Below are 19,669 nucleotides of genomic sequence, written 5' to 3'. Positions count from 1 at the left end.
GCAATTACAAAGCACTATTAGGCTGCCACTGGTTCTCCAGAAGATGAGTGAGTATATATTAAGGCAGCAATTCTCAAACTGTTGGTCAGGAACTCTTTATACTCTTAAAAAGTATCAAAGACCCCAAATCTTTGCTTGTGTGTTATTTAACATCTATTTACTGTATCAATTAATTTCACTTAATATTTACCATATTAGAAATTAAAACAGGAAAAAATTATTATTTTTAAATGAGTTAAATGCTTTAAAGTCAATGATACCTATTACATGTTAACATAACGTTAAAATAACTATTTTCAAAAATATAGAAAGGTGGAATTGTGGTGTATTTCTGCAAATCTCTTAAATGTCAGGCCTAGTAGAATCGGCTGGATTGTCATACCTGCTTTTGCATTCAATCTTTTGTGAAATCACGAACAGATAACCTGTGGGGAAAGAACTCTGAACAGCCATGGGAGCATGAGAAGGCAGATGAATCTTAGTATTATTATGAAAATAGTTGACCTCAGAAACAAATCCTTTGAGAACCACTAAATTAAAGAGGTATTACAAACTCTCCTCTTAATTTTGCTGATGGCAGACTCTAAACAAGGGAGTGCTAAAATCAGCACTTCATGGCTGACCTGCCCAGACATGTAAGGCCACCGGGGCTAATCTCAGTGTTAAAGGGGAGCCACAGGGATGACTAAAAGGAAGAGCTGCCCAGAGGAATGGAAAAGCCTGGATGGCACATCAGAGCACAAGGGGAATTTAGTTCCTGTGTAAGATTTTTCCTAATATCTGCTTCCCAGGAACTCCTTGTGGGAAGGCTAAGGTTCACTTCCTTTTGAAATTAGATGTAGCCATGCAACTTGCTCTGAACAGAGTGATGTGTGACGTTTTCAGGAAGAAGCTCCAGGAGCCACTTTTGCTCTTTGCTGTAATCTTTTCCTCTTGGTAATTGTCAATGTTCCATGTGGCTATTGGCTGCCCCATCAACCCAGGGTCTAGGGCAGTGATGGCGAACCTGACACGCGTGTCAGTGGTGACACGTGAACTCATTTTTTTGGTTGATTTTTCTTTGTTAAATGGCATTTAAATATATAAACTAAATATCAAAAGTATAAATATTTGTTTTACTATGCTTGCAAATATCAAAAAATTTCTATATGTGACACGGCACCAGAGTTAAGTTAGGGTTTTTCAAAATGCTGACATGCCCAGCTCAAAAGGTTCGCCATCACTGGTCTAGGGTGAGGACAACACTGATGGGGAACCATCCCTAGCTAACACTTGCTGGACATAAAATACAAATGAAAAACAGCATGTGTGGTTTTCAGCCATTGAGATGTTGGGGTTGTTTGTTATAACAGCACAATCTGTCTCCTCCTGACTGATACAGCCACCTGACTAGAAAGGCAAGTAAAGGATACAAAATGTACCATGTAATGCACACCTATTGCGAGCTTACTGTGCATCAAACACAATGCTAGGTGCTACGGCTACAAATGGTTTAGATTTGGCACCACCCTCAAAGGGCGTATCAACAAATAAATAATAAACAAACAAACAAGAAAACTGTCTCTCTGTTCCAATTGCCACTATTTTAACAAAGGTGAAGCTAGGGGATTATGGGAGGGAGAAGTCCTTGAGTCTTGCATCTGTCATGGAACCAGCAAGGATCAGACAGCATACATGGGATTTTTGAAGGGATTTATTTTATTTTATTTATTTTATTTTATTTTATTTTATTATTATTATTATTATTATTATTATTATTATTTTTACTGAAGAAGCCATTTTTGAGATGTGGGCAGGGTTCAAGTGGCCAACAGGGATATGGAGGCATTCATGGCAATCAACAGGGGAAAGACAACCCCACCGCAGCCTGAAGGACAGGGTTAGGCATGGAGTTACTGGGCCTGGCAAGATCTGGACTCATTGCAGAGGAGCTGTGTGACACCAGCTGTAGTTCTAGAAGGGCACAGTCATTGCCACAGCCACATCAAAACAGGCAGGGAGCAGGAGAACGCAGTACTCTCAATTCTCTCTCCTTCTGCTCTCTGATCTCCTGTCTGTGCTTCCTACTGGCCAGATCCATTTGGACACAAGAGACAGGGGGCTGGTTATTCAGGTGGTCTCTAAATTCAAGGACAAATATCCTTATAAGAAGGAGGCAGAAGGAGAATTAAGACAGAAGAGAAGCAGGCCACGGGATAGACGCAGTCACAGAGAGAAGATGCGGCGCTGCTGGCTTTGAGGACAAAGAAGGGGACCCTGAGCCAAGGAATGCAGCTCTGGATGCTGGAAAAGGCAAAGAAGACAGCTTCTCCCTAGAGCCTCCGGCGGGAGCACAGTCGCCAACCTCATGATTTTAGCCCAGTACAACTCATTTCAAACGCTGGTCTAGAACTGTAGGAGAATAATTCTGTTTTAAGCCACCAGTTTGTGGCAACTTGTTACAGCAGTAATATGAAAAGTCAATAGCTCAGGACAGAATGTCCACTTCCTCTAAATCCTAAGGACTTGATACTGGATCAGGTTCATTATGTCATGTGACTTCTCACCTGTGAAAATATGGCTTTTGTTCTCCTCACCCCCACACCCAGTTCTCCTGACAAATCCAGACATCAAATTCAGCAGTGGGCAGAGCTTTGAACAGTCCTCAGTGGTCCTCAGGCCCTTTGTAAACAGATTTCTGTCAGGCCTGTCCCCACCAGTTTCAAACATATCCAGACACCCCCCCACACTCTGTAATGTACTGTCTATGTTTTGAATAACATCATAAGAAATCTTGAGTCTAAGGCTAAAATCATTTCAGCTTTTCTGACGGTCTTGCTGCCTTTTGTTCTAGTCAGTTTTACAATCAGTTATTCTTTCCTCTCCACTAGTCTGTTGATTCTGCAAGACCAGAAACTCTATACCCATTTCCTAATATGCACTTGGCAGTTGGTATGTTCCAGTCGATGTTTGGGTCTTGCTATTCCACAACAATAGAGTTTTGGATGCAATAAATAGGCTGGTTTGAGTATAAAGATTCTTCTTTTTTTTAAAAATATATTCTATTGATTTTTTACAGAGAGGAAGGGAGAGAAATAGAGAGTTAGAAACATCGATGAGAGAGAAACATCAATCAGCTGCCTCCTGCACATCCCCCACTGGGGATGCGCCCGCAACCCAGGTACATGCCCTTGACCGGAATCGAACCTGGGACCTTTCAGTCCGCAAGCCGATGCTCTATCCACTGAGCCAAACCGGTTTCGGCGAGTATAAAGATTCTTAGTACATAGATTCATTATTGAGTGTGTGTTACCATCCAAAATCTTAAAAGACTGTAGCTCTTTGTTTCAGAGAGAGAGAGAGAGAGAGAGAGAGAGAGAGAGAGAGAGAGATCTCCCCATCCATTCCTAACACATACTAAACTTTGACTTTAGGAATCAGATTGTCCTGGGTTTAAATCCCAGCTTTTCCATCTATCAACTATACAACTTTGGGAAAATTACTTAACCTCTCTAAACCTCAGTTTCCTCAGCTGCCATATTGATGCTCTGTTCATTGCAGGATTATTGTAGGTGCACATGATGCCTAGCATGGAGTTTGCTTGGAGGGTAGGAAGCATTACAAAAATGATATCCACTTAGTCTATGACTTCTTCCATATTCTTCTTTTTAAAACGGTGAGGCCAAGATTGTGAATGTTCTTTGGGAGCAGAAGTGGAGAAGTATACCTTGAAAGAGGCAGCTGGCCGTCTACAACCAGGGCCTAGACTACAGTAGAAGGAGTGGGATGAGTCATAAGTATGCAGGGTGAGATCACGTTTTTACATAAAATGTTGATAATTTTTTTGAATTGATTCTGACTTTTCAAAATATTGCATTAAAATACTATTTATCTTGATTACCTACTTTATTGGCACGCTCTTATTTAAATTTTGCACCCAAAGCAATGCTTTATTCACCTGTCCCTAGTCCTGCTCTGCCTACAGAACGTTGTGTCAGTTACATCACGGCCTAAGCACAGGACCAGAACAGCCAGAGAAGCCTGAAGGAAAAGACCTCGGATTTCCCCTGAGTTTGAACTTGTGCTTTCCAAACCCTAGAAACTCTTACCTGGCATAGAAAAAGAGCAGACGGCGTGGACTACAACTCCCAAAAGGCCGCGCGGCACGGAGCCCTCTCCGATTGGCTGCACGGCTCGGAACCAACGCCGATTGGCTGCGCTGGCCCCGCCCCCGCCCGCCCTGGCCGGGATGACCCAGGGCGGCGAGTCCCGGGCGAGAGTGCTCCCGAAGCCGGCTACTCAGGCGAGTCTCGCCCAGGCCCACAGGTTCCATGGCGGCGCGGCCGATGTCCCGGATGCTGCGGCGGGTCCTGAGGTCCAGTGTCCGGAGCTGCAGCTCAGGGGCTCCCGTGACGCAGCTCCGACCCGGGGAGCCCTCCCAATCTGCGGCGGAGGTGAGCCCGCGCGCCGCATCTGCACCCTCCCGGGGGCGGCTGCCTGGCAAGCTGCCCCCTATGCCCCGAGAAGCACCCAGGCTAGCCTGGGAGGGACGCCTCGTCGCTTATTGGGGGTGGGGAGAGGGGTGCAGTGATGTTCCCTAGATGGACTGCCCGTCTCTCATACTTCGGGGTGGGGGAGGGGCTCGCTCCTTGGGGGTCTTGCTTAAGCACCTCCCTGCCCACCAGCTCTGCAGCCCCCACCAGGTCTGAGTGGCCTCCGGGGCTGGGGGCAGGCGGATAGGGCTTTGGGTCCTAGGAGATGTTATCAGTACCCCTCTCAGCCCCGCCCCACGCTCAACCTCTTCCTTAAACATTTCCTCCCCACCCCCCAGCGGACTTGTCTGGGTATGACCAGGTGTTCTTGAGACACCCTTCTGTAAAGTGTGACACTGCCTAGAAATGTCACCTTGGTGCCACCAGTAGTTGTCACCTCGGTGGTCACAGGGCTCTGACTTTCTGTTTCATCTTCACTCCCCTCTGGAGGGTTCAGCCGCAATTAGGGCAGCCAGCAGGGAGCAGGACCTGGGCCCTTCAGGTTAGGGGTTCGGTATCTCTCTCTTCAGGGTGGGGAGCCCCCTTCCCCCCCCCCCCCCCAGTCCTTGACAGCATCCCTCAGAGTGGTTCCTATAATCACAAGTTTTAAGTTTGCTCTTGTTTTGTGTTTGTGGCCAGAGAATAATTTGGGGAGAAGCATATCTTTTTATTTGGTGAAACCTTATTTCTAGACCCAACTGGTCCTTCTCCTCCCATCTGCCAGCACAAGCCTTCACGTCCTGGGGTTCAGCATCTCCTGCTTCCCCACCACCCACACTACTGCCCAATGAGGGGGAGCCTAATTTGCGGTCCCCTCTGGGATCCTCAGATAAGACGGTCCAGTTGCTGGGAGATGGAGAAAATGTTCAGTATTCTTGGCCTCTGCACTCCACTGAGGGGAAGTAGGAAAGCTGAGATTGCTGAGAGATCTTTAAACAGTTCCAGAAAAGGGACGTTCCTGCTTCCCCCGCCCCTAGTTCGTTTTAGACCTTTCAGGAGAGGACCTGTGCTAAGTGCGTCAGCCCTCACGGGAAATCATGGAGTCGAGTCTATAAATCTGAAGAGCAGAGTGTATTTCAGGTGTGAGGGCTTATGGAGTCACAGGGCTGTAAGGGTCAGGAACTCAAACTCTAGTGCCTGTGGGGAGGACGGGGTGGGGAGGACGGAGGGGAGCCTGCCCCCACCCTTTCCTTTGCACTGGGAAGGGAGCTCTCGTGAGCAGGGAGAGCATGGACGGTGGGACAGAGGACCTGGATGTGAGTCCCAGCCCTGCTGCTCCCTAGCTGTGTGAACTTCACCTCCCAGTGCCCCCTCTTCCCGTTTGTAAAGTGGAATAATAGTGTCTACTCCATCAGGTGGCTATAGGGACTATAATGTATATACACACACACGCATACTTAGAACAAAGCCTGGCACGCGTACGTGCTCTGGTAAGCATGTGTCTGTGGTAATTATTATCTTTGCTGCCACTGGCCCATGCGGCGTCCCGTTAGTCTCCTCCCACCTGGACATTCAAGATAGTCATTCTGTCAACTATTGGACCACAGACCGCCCATCTCGGTCGTTCCCCTCTACAGTTGTCCTCATCGGACAGGTTGTCCCTGGAGTGCCGGATGCTCTCCTGCCTTTCTTGGAATTTGCCCACAGCGCTCAGCACGAGGATCTGCCTGCAGTGGAGTCAGCAGATATTTTTGATTGTTTGCAACCCAAGTGAGGGGCATGGACCGTAGGCACAGGAAAGGGAGCCCCAAGTTTACAATCTTGCTCAGCCTCCAATTTTCCCTGGCTCCTGGGCTGCCACTTCTTCCCTCTTCCGGTCTTCAAAACCGGAGGCTTGAAGCAGCCTGTCTTTACACAGTGGGGAGGGCACAGAATGTCTTGGAGGCTCTCAAGGTGAGACAAGCCTGGAAGCACATGTGTTCAGCCTATCCCAGAGCCTTCCAGTTGGCGGGATCAGGGGTGGGAGCCTCTGGGACCCTATCCCCCTTTCCTTCCTGCAGGGTACCTTTTCCCACACCCCGCACAGGGCCTGGGCCCTCTGGTTTGGGATGGGCGCGGGGGTTGCTTGGAGAGACAGAGGGGCAAGCCACTGGGTAGATAACATTTCTGTGTTGGGGTGTGGGTGTGAGAGCTGGCTGTGAGGCTAGCTGAAAGGAGGCCTTGGGGTTGGTCCAAGGACAGGTTGAGCAGCTTCTACAGGTAGAAAGGGTAAGTGGTGGCGTGTGGGCACATGGGGATGTGGGCACATGGGCACGTGGAAGGGGAGAGATGGCTACCTGCCATTGTGATTGGGGCAGCCCGGACAGTCTTCTCCAGAGGGCTTACCCCAGTCCAGAAGCACTGCACCCCTCTTCCGCCCTCTCAGGCTCCATGTGGGCTTTGTTGGGGCAACAGGGGACTGGTCTCGGGTGCTGGGGCTGCTGCCTCAGGCAGGGGAGAGAGGGACTCCGCAAGGCCACGGCACCCGGCTGTGCAAATGGCTGGAAAGGAGAGATGATGGAGACAGGTTATGAGGAAGGAACTGGGTATAGGAGAAGGTAGGAAGGACAGCAGGGCCTGGCCTGGGGCAGGACACATGGAGGGAAAGAAGACAGGGCAGGCAGGGTGTTATCTGGACTCCCAGCCTGGGCAGCTCTGTAAAAGCTTTGCTTCCGTAAGTGTGATACTCCTCCCCAGGAGCCATAGATGTGTAGACCTCACACTTAGGGTGGGGAGGAGGGGAGGAGGGGAGTAGGGAGCTGTAGGTGTGTACACCTCACACTTAGGGTGGGGAGGAGAGTAGGAGGAGGGAGCTGTAGGTGTGTACACCTCACACTTAGGGGGTGGTGAGGGGAGGAGGGAGTGAGGCCGGGGGCTGGGCGCTGTGCTAAGTCCTCTCACGTGGCAGGAGTTAATTTTGAGGCACCCGGGGTATACATCATTGCAAACTGCTGGTCAGGCAGGGCCACTGACATTCGAGTTCGGCGTGTGCTTTTTCTCCTGCATAACCCTGCTACCCTGTGTATACGCTAGAGCAGTGATGGTGAACCTATGACACGCGAACTCATTTTTTTGGTTGATTTTTCTTTGTTAAATGGCATTTAAATATATCAAATAAATATCAAAAATATACATCTTTATTTTACTATGGTTGCAAATATCAAAAAATTTCTATATGTGACACGGCACCAGAGTTAAGTTAGGGTTTTTCAAAATGCTGACACGCCGAGCTCCAAAGGTTCGCCATCACTGCTCTAGAGCTATTCGGGGACTGGCCTTTACCATTGAAATCTAATGCCCAAGTGACTAATGCCAGGTGAGGCACGTAACACCTTAGTACCACCCTGGCCCACGCCACTCCACTCTGCCCAAATCTGCCCTGGGCAGGGAGACAAGAGGTAGACAGGTGGTAGCATGTGGTAGGCTGCTGAGAACTGGTTATTGGCACTGGTACTGGTGGTCCTGGAGGGATCGGACACCACTGTCCTGCCTTGGGTGCTGTGGCAGCAGGTCTAAGTCCCAGCCGTGGGTGGGAAGGCCAGGGCCTCGCAGGACCCGGAAGGGTGGGAGCACTAGTCATGGCACTCACAACTAGTGCTGCTCAAGAATGCTTGATCGATGGTTGCATGCGTGTAAGTAGGAGTTATTTTAAGAAAATGGCAGGAATCGCATATGTAATACCTACTCTGTGCCAGGAACACCGCCCATCGTTAGGTAGAAACGTTACCCACACTATATGGATGAGGAAGCCAAGGCTTAAGGAATTTGCTCCACAGGCAGTTAGTAAGGAGCAGAGCCAAGCTTGTAATTCAGGTTTGCCTGCTCTCAAAGCCTGTGCTGGAGCCACAGCCACCAGCCCGGAGTCAACCAGCTGCTGCTGCCTTTGTCCTGGGGTGGCTGGGCCAGTGGCCCTCAGGCCAGGCTGCAGGGAGAAAGCTACAGCTCTTCAAACAAACACAACTCCAAAGCTCGCCCAGAGCCATTGGCAGGCTCTGGCCTCGGTGCTAGAAGCTCCGCAGTGATGCTGCCGGGCAAGCAGAGCTGGGAGCCGAGGGAACACCCCACACCACGTGGGCAGCAGAGGCCAACCCGGAAACGCATGATGACCCCAGTGTAACTTTCTCTTTGGAGTAGGAGCCTGCCTCTTGGCTTGTTGACACAGTTTGTCACTTGCTACTGACATGTAGTGTGGACACCAGGATACTGAGTCCCACAGGAGGGCTCCCCAGCTGGGAAGCAGCCTGGTCCAGGCTGGGGCCCTAGGCATCTGAGCAGCTTGGGCTTTCTACTTCTGATATGTCTAGCCCTTCCTGGGGGAGGCATTGCTGGCCCCCTGCCTGTGGCTGTGCCCTCTGAGCCCTGGGCTCCTTTGACTGGCACTGGTATTTTTTTCCTCAAGGAGATTTAAGGGAAAGGAAGAAACTAGAAGAACAAAAGTTGGACATGCAGTGTTGGAGGAGAAAAGAGGCCGGGGTGAGGCTTGTTAATATCTGAGAAAGTGGGAGAGGGACAGGGAGAGAGAGAGAGAGAGAGAGAGAGAGAGAGAGAGAGAGAGAGAGAGAGAGTGAGAGTAGGAGGCTGGGCAGGTGCTGGCAGTACAGAGTCTAAATGAACCTAGATAAGGTCACTCCAGGCTGCAAAGTGGAAATGGGCCTGCCGCTCCCTAGCCAGAACAGAGCATCTAATTTCCTTGTGGATGCCCCATTACACTGCTTGCTCCCTGATTCTGCTGAGTCACACTCCTTGGCCCTCACTTACTCCCAATTCCTGGATTTATTTTGGCTCCTCCCTCACCCAGCCGCCTCCCCTGTGTGTTACCATGAGGGTCAGGAGAGGCATCTTGGCAAGTGAGGAGGTGGGGTCTGGGGTGACTGACAAATTAATGAATTGCAAATAGCTGTTGATGGAGAAGCAGGTGCAGCTCTGCCCTGAATCCCGATTCCCAGGTGTCTGACCTCCTGGGCTCTGGTGGCCAGTGGGACTCTTGGCTCTGAGCGTCCCCTACCCCACCCTCAAGGCTACCGCCGGCAAGGCGGTGGGAGCGAGGGAGGAAGGTATGGTTAGGATGGTATTAGACATTAGACTGCAGTTCTGAGAAGTGACTGCTGCTCCCTGGCCATGACTGAGCAGGGTTCCTCAGAGGACAGGGGGAACTGGCCTCAGTGTGGGCAGCGTGAGGGAAGTTTGACGGGAGCACCCCTACACCCCCACACCCTCACACCCTCACACCCTCACACCCTCATACCCTCATTCTTGTCCCTTCTCTCTCCCTAGTAGGGCTGTGGCCCTTGGCCCTGGCTGCACATTAGAGTCACCTGGAGAGATTAAAATCACAAGTGCTCTGAGATCAGATTCACTGATCTCCAGAGGAACTTTTTTGTTAAACTCCCAAGTGGTTTCGCGGAACAGCCAGAGCTGAGGAGGTCACTGGCATCAATGTTTCTCCCTCTTGGGTGCAGGCGAAAGTTACCCTGGACCTCAGGAGGGCCCGAGGCCTTCTGCCTCTTAGATTACAAAATCCTAATCCTAGGTGTTTACCTACGAGCTCCCAGGCCCCTCCCTTGCCCTCCCCCTCAGCTCATTATTCTCTCCTTATTTTACAGCTGGGAAACAGGCCTTGAGGAATTAGGGCGCTTTCCCAGGGTGTAAGGTCACACCTGGCCCAGAAAGTAGGGTTCTTGCCTCATCAGAGCCCTTCCCATCGGCCTTGGGGATGACTGCCAAGGTCATGATTTCATTGTTCTAAAGGTTCTAAAGAAATGGCTTCTCCTCGCCTGCCCCTCGTACTGCCCCATGCATCTTCTCGGACTCACCCTGTCCATCAGAGGAAGGGATTTAGAACTTGGAATCAGAGACCTGGATTTGAATCCAGTTCTGCCAGGGGTGTTCTTGGATTCTTCATGGAGAAGATGTGGGAATTATTATTATTATTATTATTATTTTTTTTTTTTTTCATAAAAAATTATTTATTTATTTTCTTTCTTTTTTTTCTTTTTTTCTTTTTTATTGCTTAAAGTATTACAAAGAGTATTACGTATGTCTCCTTTTTTTCCCCCCTCCCCTACCCTCCAGTGTCTTATGTCCATTGGTTATGCTTATATGCATGCATACAAGTCCTTTGGTTGATCTCTTACCCACCCCACTTCTGCCCTCCCACCCTCCCCGGCCTTCCTGCTGTAGTTTGACAGTCTGTTCAAGACAGCTCTGCCTCTGTATCTATTTTTGTTCAAAAGTTTATAATGGTCTTTATTATCCAGAAATGAATGAGATCATGTGGTATTTTTCCTTCATTGACTGGCTAATTTCACTTAGCATAATGCTCTCCAGTTCCATCCATGCCATTGCAAATGGTAAGAGTTCCTTCTTTTTTACAGCAGCATAGTATTCCATCATGTAGATGTACCACAGTTTTCTAATCCATTCATCTACTGATGGGCACTTAGGCTGTTTCCAGATCTTAGCTATGGTGAATTGTGCTGCTATGAACATAGGGGTGCATATATCCTTTCTGATTGGTGTTTCTGGTTTCTTGGGATATATTCCTAGAAGTGGGATCACAGGGTCAAATGGGAGTTCCATTTTCAGTTTTTTGAGGAAACTCCATACTGTCTTCCATAATGACTGCACCAGTCTGCATTCCCACTAGCAGTGCACGAGTGTTCCTTTTTCTCCACATCCTCTCCAGCACTTGTCGTTTGTTGATTTGTTGATGATAGCCAGTCTGACAGGTGTGAGATGGTACCTCATTGTTGTGAAGATGTGGGAATTAATTGAACAGAGAACATTCTTTGGAACTTTAAGATGCTTTGCAGATGTTCCTTCTTGTAGCAATGGTCTCGTCAGCATCTGTCTTGACCCAGGGTTTTGCTCTGAAGGTGGGAGATCAGACTAGATCAGACTTTGGAAAAGGTGAGGCTGGCTGCCTCCTTTTCTCCCCAGGAGCTGTTGGGCCTTCCAGGGACCCTCCAGCAACCTCCTTCCCCTCAGGCCTTAGACAACGGTTCGTAATTCTTCCTGCAGTGGGTCGGGAAGGATAAAGACTGGAGTAATCTCTGCACGATCATTCCGGCCCCTCCATTCTGCCCTCTTGGGGGCTGGGAGCCTCATTCCTTCTGCAGGTCTCCCAGGTTGTGCTGTCCTCGCCCCTTGGCCTGTGTGCGGGGAGCCCTCCCATGTGTATATCCTCCCCAGCTGCTCCTGGTGGCTTGGCCCTTTGGGTCCTCCTGGGCATTGGGGATGCCCCGGGGACCCCAGCCAACAGGGAGATAGTTAAGGGGGAGGCAGCTTGTGTGACACCCAGAGTTGGTGGTTTTGCTTGGAGCTCTTTCTCCCTCCCATGGTCAAGGGAGGGAAGGGGCAGCCTTGGTTGGAGAGGTGGCTCACCAAGTCCCAGCCATGCAGCGATGGTGCCACGGTGCCTCTCAGTTACCTGTTCCTTCCTGCCTCCTTCCTGGACCTCCTGTCCCAGGGACCTGTCCAAGAGATATCTGTTCCTGGGCAGGCTTCCTCTGAGGGCGGGGGTGGGCATGTCCTGCAGGTGGGGACGCCAACTGATCAGGTCCTTCCCTCAGGCCAGTCTTGGGGGAGGGGGAACCCCAGCTCCCTCAGGGCTGTGCGACCCACATGGCTGGAAAGGTGAGAGGTGCTGCTGCACAGATGGGGAGGGATGATGTCCCAGAGATAGGCTTCCCCCAGTCGGACTCAACTGGCTCCACTCCTGCAAGTGTCCTCCACTCTGACCTGACCTGTCCCTGCAGGAGCTGTCCAGGCGGAGGCAGTTCCTGAGGGAGCATGCGGCCCCCTTCTCCGCCTTCCTCACCGACAGCTTTGGCCGCCACCACAGCTACCTGCGGATCTCCCTCACCGAGAAGTGCAACCTCAGATGTGAGTCTCCTTCCTGGGCCCTCTCTGCCCTCCCGTTCCTCTGCCGAAATCTCCCCGTGCCAGGGCTCCTTGTCGATGTCCCCAGTTCCTCTTTCTGACTTCCCCACTGCCCACAGCCTTGCTTGCCAGGTGGGGTTCAGAACAATATTGGGGTCCAGGCTGAGTTTTATGATCCTGGAAGCTGGATTCTACGTGGGGTTAGATTTGAGTAGAGAATTGCTGTTGTGTTTGGGATTGAGATTGGATCTGCATCTCTCACTCCTCAGGGTTCTTCTTCCTCCCTCCTGTTGCCCTGCAGTGCCCAGCGTTCAGGACGTGCCAGGGTGCCCTGCTAGACACTATACACATGAGGCCCACAGCAGGGCCCATGGCCAACACTTGAGCTGTGGAGACACTCCAGTGTGTAGAGAAGTTCATTAACTTGCCCAAGGTCATCTGGGTCAAGATGATGCAGAGTCCTCATTTCATAATCCCACGTGGACTGCCCTGGGGGTGTATCCGCTGCTTGACTTCTCAAGTTTGTTGGCCCTCTCTCCCTTCCTCCCTCCCTTCCTCCCTTCCTCCTTCCTCTCCTCCCTCCCTTCCTTCCTCTGTAGTTCACAGTAAGAAATGTGTTCACTTCATGGCCCAGGAAATATGTGTGTGCATATGTAAATGTTGAACCAAACATATCTATTCAGTCTTAAAAGACCAATTCTGGAGCCTTCATGACCTTTCACAGATCTGGTCCCAATCCTTGATAGCACTGAGCCACCCAAACTGATGGTGGGGATGGCGCCCTCACCCCCCAGGGCCCACCTCCTTTACCCCATTCTGCTACCTGGCCCTGAAATAGTACCTGAGTTTTCCAACCCATCAAACAGCGCTGACAGTAATCTGGAGTAGATAGGCTGGTGGTAGGCTTTGCCAGGCCAGAGAGTACTTCCCAGCCTTTTCACCCCGTGACGCACACACGGAAGGGTAGCTATTTGCCCAAACCAGATGAAATGAGAGAGGATGAACAATGCCCAGTACTGAGGAGTCAACATTTTGGCGTCCCCCTACCTCAACCAGGCTCGGTCTCTACCTGGCTTATCTTTAACCTGTACCCTCACCGCCCCCCCCCCGCCCCCCTGTGGGGAGGGAGTGTTACCATTTCACAGATGAGAAAGGTGAGGCCCAGAGAGAATCTGGCCTAGGGTCTGTACCACCTCAGATTGACGAGACTTCTCAGTGTCTGGGTGGGGTCAGGAGGAAGTCCTGGCCTGGTGAGGGTGGGCACATCATGGGCCTGGCTGCTGTCATCATTCCCCGCGCTCCTTCCCTGCAGGCCAGTACTGCATGCCCGAGGAGGGGGTCCCACTGACTCCCAAGGCTGACCTGCTGACCACAGAGGAGATCCTGACCCTTGCGCGGCTCTTCGTGAAAGAAGGCGTGGACAAGATCCGGCTGACGGGTGGAGAGCCGCTCATCCGGCCCGACGTGGTGGACATCGTGGGTGAGTCTGGCGGAAGCTGTCCCCACTTCTCCCAGCTCCTGCCTCGTCCAGCTGGACTCTGATATTAGTACTAATATCGGCAGCATTCATTCATTTAGAGCAGTGATGGCGAGCCTATGACACGCGAACTCATTTTTTGGGTTGATTTTTCTTTGTTAAATGGCATTTAAATATATCAAATAAATATCAAAAATATAAGTCTTTGTTTTACTATGGTTGCAGATATCAAAAAATTTCTATATGTGACACGGCACCAGAGTTAAGTTAGGGTTTTTCAAAATGCTGACACGCCGAGCTCTAAAGGTTTGCCATCACTGATTTAGAGCTTTATGGCTCACCAGGTTCTTCCACCCTCTGAGATGGTACCATTGTTATTCCGTTTCATTCAGAAATGAGGCTCAGAGAAGTTCATTAACTTGCCCAAGGTCACAAAGCTAGTAAATGCCAGAGGCTTGCTGTCACATTGAGACTAAAGTCCTCGCAGGGGCCCGGGCCCACATGACCTGCCTCCCCGCCTCCCCGCCTCCCCTCCTCTCCTCCAGGCACGGTGCCGGGCCTTGGCACTTGCTGCTCCCTCTCTGGGAGCGGAGGGCTCACTGCCTGCTTCAGTCAGGTCCCTGCTCAGATGTTGTCACCTTGCGGAGACCTCCTTGACCACTCTAAGTACATCTCCAGACAGACCCTGAAACATCATTAAAAATGAAAAAAATAAAGTACATTTCCACATAGACACGCCAGCTACTCTCTGTCCCTGGAGTTGTCACGCTACAGCCCACAGGCTTAATCTGGGCCACCACCTTTTTGTGTGGCCTGCAAGCAAAGAATTTTTTTTAATGTTTCTGTAGATTGGAAAAGAAAATCAAAAGAATAACATTTTGTGACATGTGAGAATTAAATGAAATCCTAAATTCACTGTCCATTAATGAAGTTTTCTTGGAACATAGCCAAGCCTCTCAGTTACATATTTCCCAGGCTGCTTTTGCAGAGTTGAGTAGTTGCAAGGGAGACCATGTGGCCGGCAAAGCCATAGATATTTACTGTCTGGTCTTTTGCAGAAAAAGTGTGGCAGCGCCTACTTCACCCCTGTCTTACCTTATTTTTCCCCACGGGATTTGTCTCATTTTGACTTTATGTTATTTGGTTGTATGTGGTTTTTTGCTTTGCATTGTCTGTCCCCTCCACCAACTAGCATGAGAGCTCTGAGTGGGCCCTGGGGCTCTGTGGGGGGCCGTGTGGCTCTCAGGGGGCTGTGTGGCTCAGTGGGGTACTGTGGGGCTTTGCTGGGGCCGTGTGGCTCTGTGGGGGGCTGTGTGGCTCAGTGGGGGACTGTGGGACTTTGCTGGGGCCGTGGGGCTCTGAGGGGGGCTGTGTGGCTCTGTGGGGGGCCGTGTGGCTCTCAGGAGGCTGTGGGGCTCTGGGGGGGCCGTGGGGCTCTGTGGGGGGCCGTGTGGGGGGCCGTGTGGCTCTCAGAGGGCTGTGGGGCTCTGAGGGGGGCTGTTTGGTTCTGTGGGGAGCCATGTGGCTCTCAGGGGGCCTTGGGGCTCTGTGGAAGCCGTGGGGCTCTGTGGGGAGCTGTGTGGCTCTCAGGGGGCCTTGGGGCTCTGGGGGGGCCGTGGGGCTCTGGGGGGGCCGTGGGGCTCTGTGGGAGCCATGGGGCTCTGTGGGGAGCTGTGTGGCTCTCAGGGAGCTGTGGGGCTCTGGGGGGCCGTGGGGCTCTGGGGGGCCGTGGGGCCCAAGGAGGGCTGTGGAGCTCTGGTGGGGGTCATGGGGCTCTTGGGTAGCCATGGGGCTTTCAGGGACCCATGGGGCTCTGGGGGGCCGTAGGGCTCTGTGGGGGCCGTGGGACTCTGTGGGAACTGTGGCAGGGTTTGTTCCAGCTATGCTCCCAGCACCTGGGACCTTGCCTAACACAGGTGGTGCTCACTAAGATTTGTCCAATGAAAGGATAGTGGTTGAAAGTGCAATCTCTGAGGCAGGACATGCCCATGTGTGAGTCCCAGCTGTGCCTCTGACTGACAGCATACCGTTGGGCAACTCTCACAATCTGGACGGAGACGGTACCTGCCTTACGGGGAGGAATGAGGAGGGAGTGCCCTGTAAGGGTGGCCCTGCACCGCTTCTATGCCCCAGGGTCGGGCAGAGAGAAACCTTTGCTCACATGGTTGTAGATGATGAAATCAGAGGAAAATAAGGTTGTGTGTTCTTGATCGTTGAGCTCTCCACCCCCTCACCGCCAGCCCCACCCCAGCTGTTCCAGGTAGGACCTCCCAACCCGCGGCTCTCTGCCTCGTTTGCTGGCTCAGCTAGTGTGTTCTCTGGAGTGCATTGTTCTGTCTGGGCCTGTGCTGGGCACATTGAGCCCCTGACACTGCCGTAGGCAGAAGCAGCCCCTGGAGCCTGCCATCTGACAGGGATCAGGACCCCCACAGCCCTCTCCTTCCTTCCCCAGGGCCAGCTCCCTCCACCCACCACTGGTCACGGCCTGGGATCCTGCCATTATTTCTGGGCTGGACACCCTGTCCCAGGGAAGCTGACCAGTTTTTCTGGTTGCTCCTCGGAGCTTCAGAGAGAGCTGGGTTCCAGGAAAAGGCTGAACCTGCTGAACTTGGCTGGCTGTCAGGCACAGCCCCCTGGTTCAGGCCACTTCGTGTGCCTTCTGGCCTGGGTTCAACCTTAAGTCCCCGTGTTTCCTGTACATTGTTGTGATGCCGTTGTAATAACCTGGTTATTATTTAACAGGGAAGGAGGAAAGGGAAGACCAATAGTATAGGCATGCCATTTATACAGCTTTGACAAAAAGTTGCATCTAATATTCTCCAAGTCTCTTCCCAGATGATTGATGGGGGAAGGGATGAGATAAAAGGACATGTAGATGCATGCCCAGTAAGGTCTGAGTGACATGGGAGGATGCTTACCTGTCATACCTGGAAGCTAAATGAGTCAGGGGCTAGAGTAGGCATGGCCACTACCAGTGCAGGAAACCTGAATATTTAAATTTCCAAACAGAGGAAGTTCTAGCTCTCTTTCTCTTTCACCTGTGACTCCTGTTGCAGGGGCCTGTGCTCCCCTGCGCCCACACAGCCATGTGGGACTTTCACAATGGACTAATGGATTTTAATTAGCTTGGATGCTGAACTACACCTGGCTGCACCATGGAGCAGACACTCTGGGCACTGGTCTTGCTTTTGACACTGCTGGAACCCCAGCTGCACTTTTTCCAGGACTGGCTAAGGGGCAGGGAACTTTGGAACCTGAGCAATGTAACTTCATGCAAATAAAGCCTTTCTCCACATCCCATTATCCCATGGGGGCTTCTGAGAGCTCTTATTTCAGCAGTACCCCGAGCACCTCCACCTTGTTCCCATGAGCGACGGGGAAGTTTGATTCCCTGGTAATAGTTATACAGCCACTAGAGGCCCGGTGCATGAATTCGTGCACCAGTGGGGTCCCTCGGCCTGGCCTGTGGGATCGGGCCGAAACCAGCTCTTTGACATCCCCCAAGGGGTCCCGGATTACGAGAGGGCACAGACCAGGCTGAGGGACCCCACCGGTGCACAATTGGGGCAGGGGAGGGATGTGGGAGGTTGGCCAGCCAGGGAGGAACCACAGGAGGGCTCCAGGGTGTGTCCATCCTGATCTGCCGGACACCAGCAGCAAACTAACCTATTGGTCGGAGCATCTGTTCCCTGGTGGTCAGTGCACATCATAGTGAGCAGTTGAGTGGCCTTAGCATATTATGCTTTGATTGGTTGAATGGACGACCAGATGACCAGACACTTAGCACATTAGGCTTTTATTATATAGGATAACCACTATCCATAGCCATAATGCTTTTCATCTAGTAGGTCTGAACTTCTATATCTATTAAACAATAACCCAATTCTTGCTTCCCACACACACCTCGGCCTTGGCACTTTCTGTCTTTATGATTTTTAGCTACTTTAAGAACCTTGTATAAGTGACTCATACAGCATTTGACTTTTGTGACTGGCTTTTTTCACTTAGTATAATGTTCGCAAAATTCATCCATGTTATAGCATATTGCAGAATTTTCTTTCTTTTAAGGTTGAATAATCCATTGTATACATATATCATATTTTGATAATCCATTCATTGGTCAAGTTGGGTTGCTTCCATGTTTTAGCTGTTGTGAATAATGCTACTATGAACAGGCGTAGAAATGTTGGCGGCGGGAGTAACAGCACCAGGTGTTAGACTGGTGGGGTCAGATGGGACCTGGGTCAGCAACATCAGTACTTCTGGCTGGGAAAGAATTCAGAGCCAAGACTCAAACTATAAGAGAACATTTACTTAGAAAAATCACAGAGGTGGAAGAAGTGAGTGATAGAAGAAATGGGTTTAGGAAACAAGTTACAGAGGCAAAAGGAGGGCTCTTGGAGCTTAAAAGTGAGGAAGGTTAAGGGAACATGCCAGGGGGAATGGGAAGGGAGAGGAGGAAGGGAAAGGCAGGGGCGTGCTCCAGGGAAGGAGAGCACGCTAAGTCCTGAGTCCTAACGGTTTTAAGGGTGTAGATTTTAGGGGAGGTCCCAGGGGAAGATCTCAGTAGAATATTCAGCAGATTTCCAGATGTGCCCTTTCAGGGTTGTGGTCTCCACTGATTGGTGCCAAGGTAGGGGGCCATTATTCAATGCAGCTGGTCCTGAGTTCAGCTTTGGCGTTGCTTGTCTGGTTTTGCTGCTTTTCTGAGCCTGGAGCTGAAATACGACTGAGGCCAGGATGTTATCTCTAGGGAATAAAGGTCAGGGGATCTAAACGGATTGATCAGCGGTATGCTAGGGGAGGAAGGGTCACCCTGGACTTGTCTCCCTGGTGACCTTCTGTACCTGTCCCATCGTCCTTGTTCTTACTCTGCTCATCTCTGTATAGCTGCCTACCACAGAAGTATCTCTTTGAGATCCTGCTTTCAAAGAGACAGTGGAAGTGGAATTGCTGGGTCATATGTAGTCCTATGTTTAAACTTTTTTAAGAACCCTCCATACTGTTTTCCACATTGGCTGTACCATTTTAAATTCCTACCAACAGTGACAAAGTTCCAATATCTTCACATTCTTGCCTGCATTTATTATTATTTTTTTGATAGTAGCCCTCATAATGGGTATGAGGTGGTATCTCATTGTAGTTTTGTTTTGTTTTTTTCTCATTGTAGTTTTGATTTCCGTTTCCCTAATGGTTAGTTGAGCATCTTTTCATGTGCTTATTGGCCATTCATATATCTGCTTTGGAAAAAAAATCTTTTCAAATTTTTTGCCCTTTTTCAAGTTGGGCGTTCAGTTGTTGTTATTGAGTTTTAGGGTCCTCTATTATCCTGGATCTTAACCCCTAATCAGATATATAATTTGAAAATATTTTCTCTCACTCTGTGGATTGCTTTTTATTCTATAGTCAGTATCTTTCTGTGCCCACATTTTTAAATTTTCATGAAGTCCATTTTTCTTTAGTTGCCTGTGCCAACGATTTCATATCCAAGAAATCGTTGCCAAATCGAATGTTGAGAAGCTTTTGTCCTGTAATTTCTTCCAATAATTTTGTTGTGTTAGGACTTACATTTAGGTCCTTGATCCACTTTGAATTAATTTTTGTATATGGTGTTAGGTAAGGATCCAACTCCATTCTTTTGCATGTGGATATCCAGTTTTCTCAGCACCATTTGTTGAAAAAAACCCAAAACTGTTTTTTTCTCCTATTGTATGGTCTTGGCAGCCTCCATAAATAGCATTTGACCATAAATGAGAGGGTGTATTCTAGGCTCTCTATTCTATTCTGTTGGTCTGTATGTCTGTCTTTATGCCAGTACCAC

General features: G+C 50.3%; 1 protein-coding gene across 3 annotated transcripts in view; it reads left to right on the top strand.

The window, feature by feature from the left end:
- The first annotated feature begins 4,216 nt into the window (after window positions 1-4,216).
- The window catches only part of MOCS1 (molybdenum cofactor synthesis 1), a 35,410-nt gene continuing 19,957 nt past the window's right edge, over window positions 4,217-19,669 (top strand). For all 3 annotated transcript variants that reach the window (XM_081095047.1, XM_081095046.1, XM_081095048.1), the window contains exons 1-3: window positions 4,217-4,433; window positions 12,248-12,374; window positions 13,684-13,851. In XM_081095047.1, coding sequence (XP_080951173.1) covers window positions 4,311-4,433; window positions 12,248-12,374; window positions 13,684-13,851 — 418 coding nt within the window. In that variant the 5' untranslated portion in view covers window positions 4,217-4,310. The remainder of the gene's footprint in view (window positions 4,434-12,247; window positions 12,375-13,683; window positions 13,852-19,669) is intronic.

This window comes from Myotis nattereri (genome assembly GCF_964212035.1).
Source record: "Myotis nattereri genome assembly, chromosome: 6".
NCBI classification, from domain to species: Eukaryota; Metazoa; Chordata; class Mammalia; order Chiroptera; family Vespertilionidae; genus Myotis; species Myotis nattereri.
This window is presented reverse-complemented; position numbering and strand designations above follow the sequence as displayed.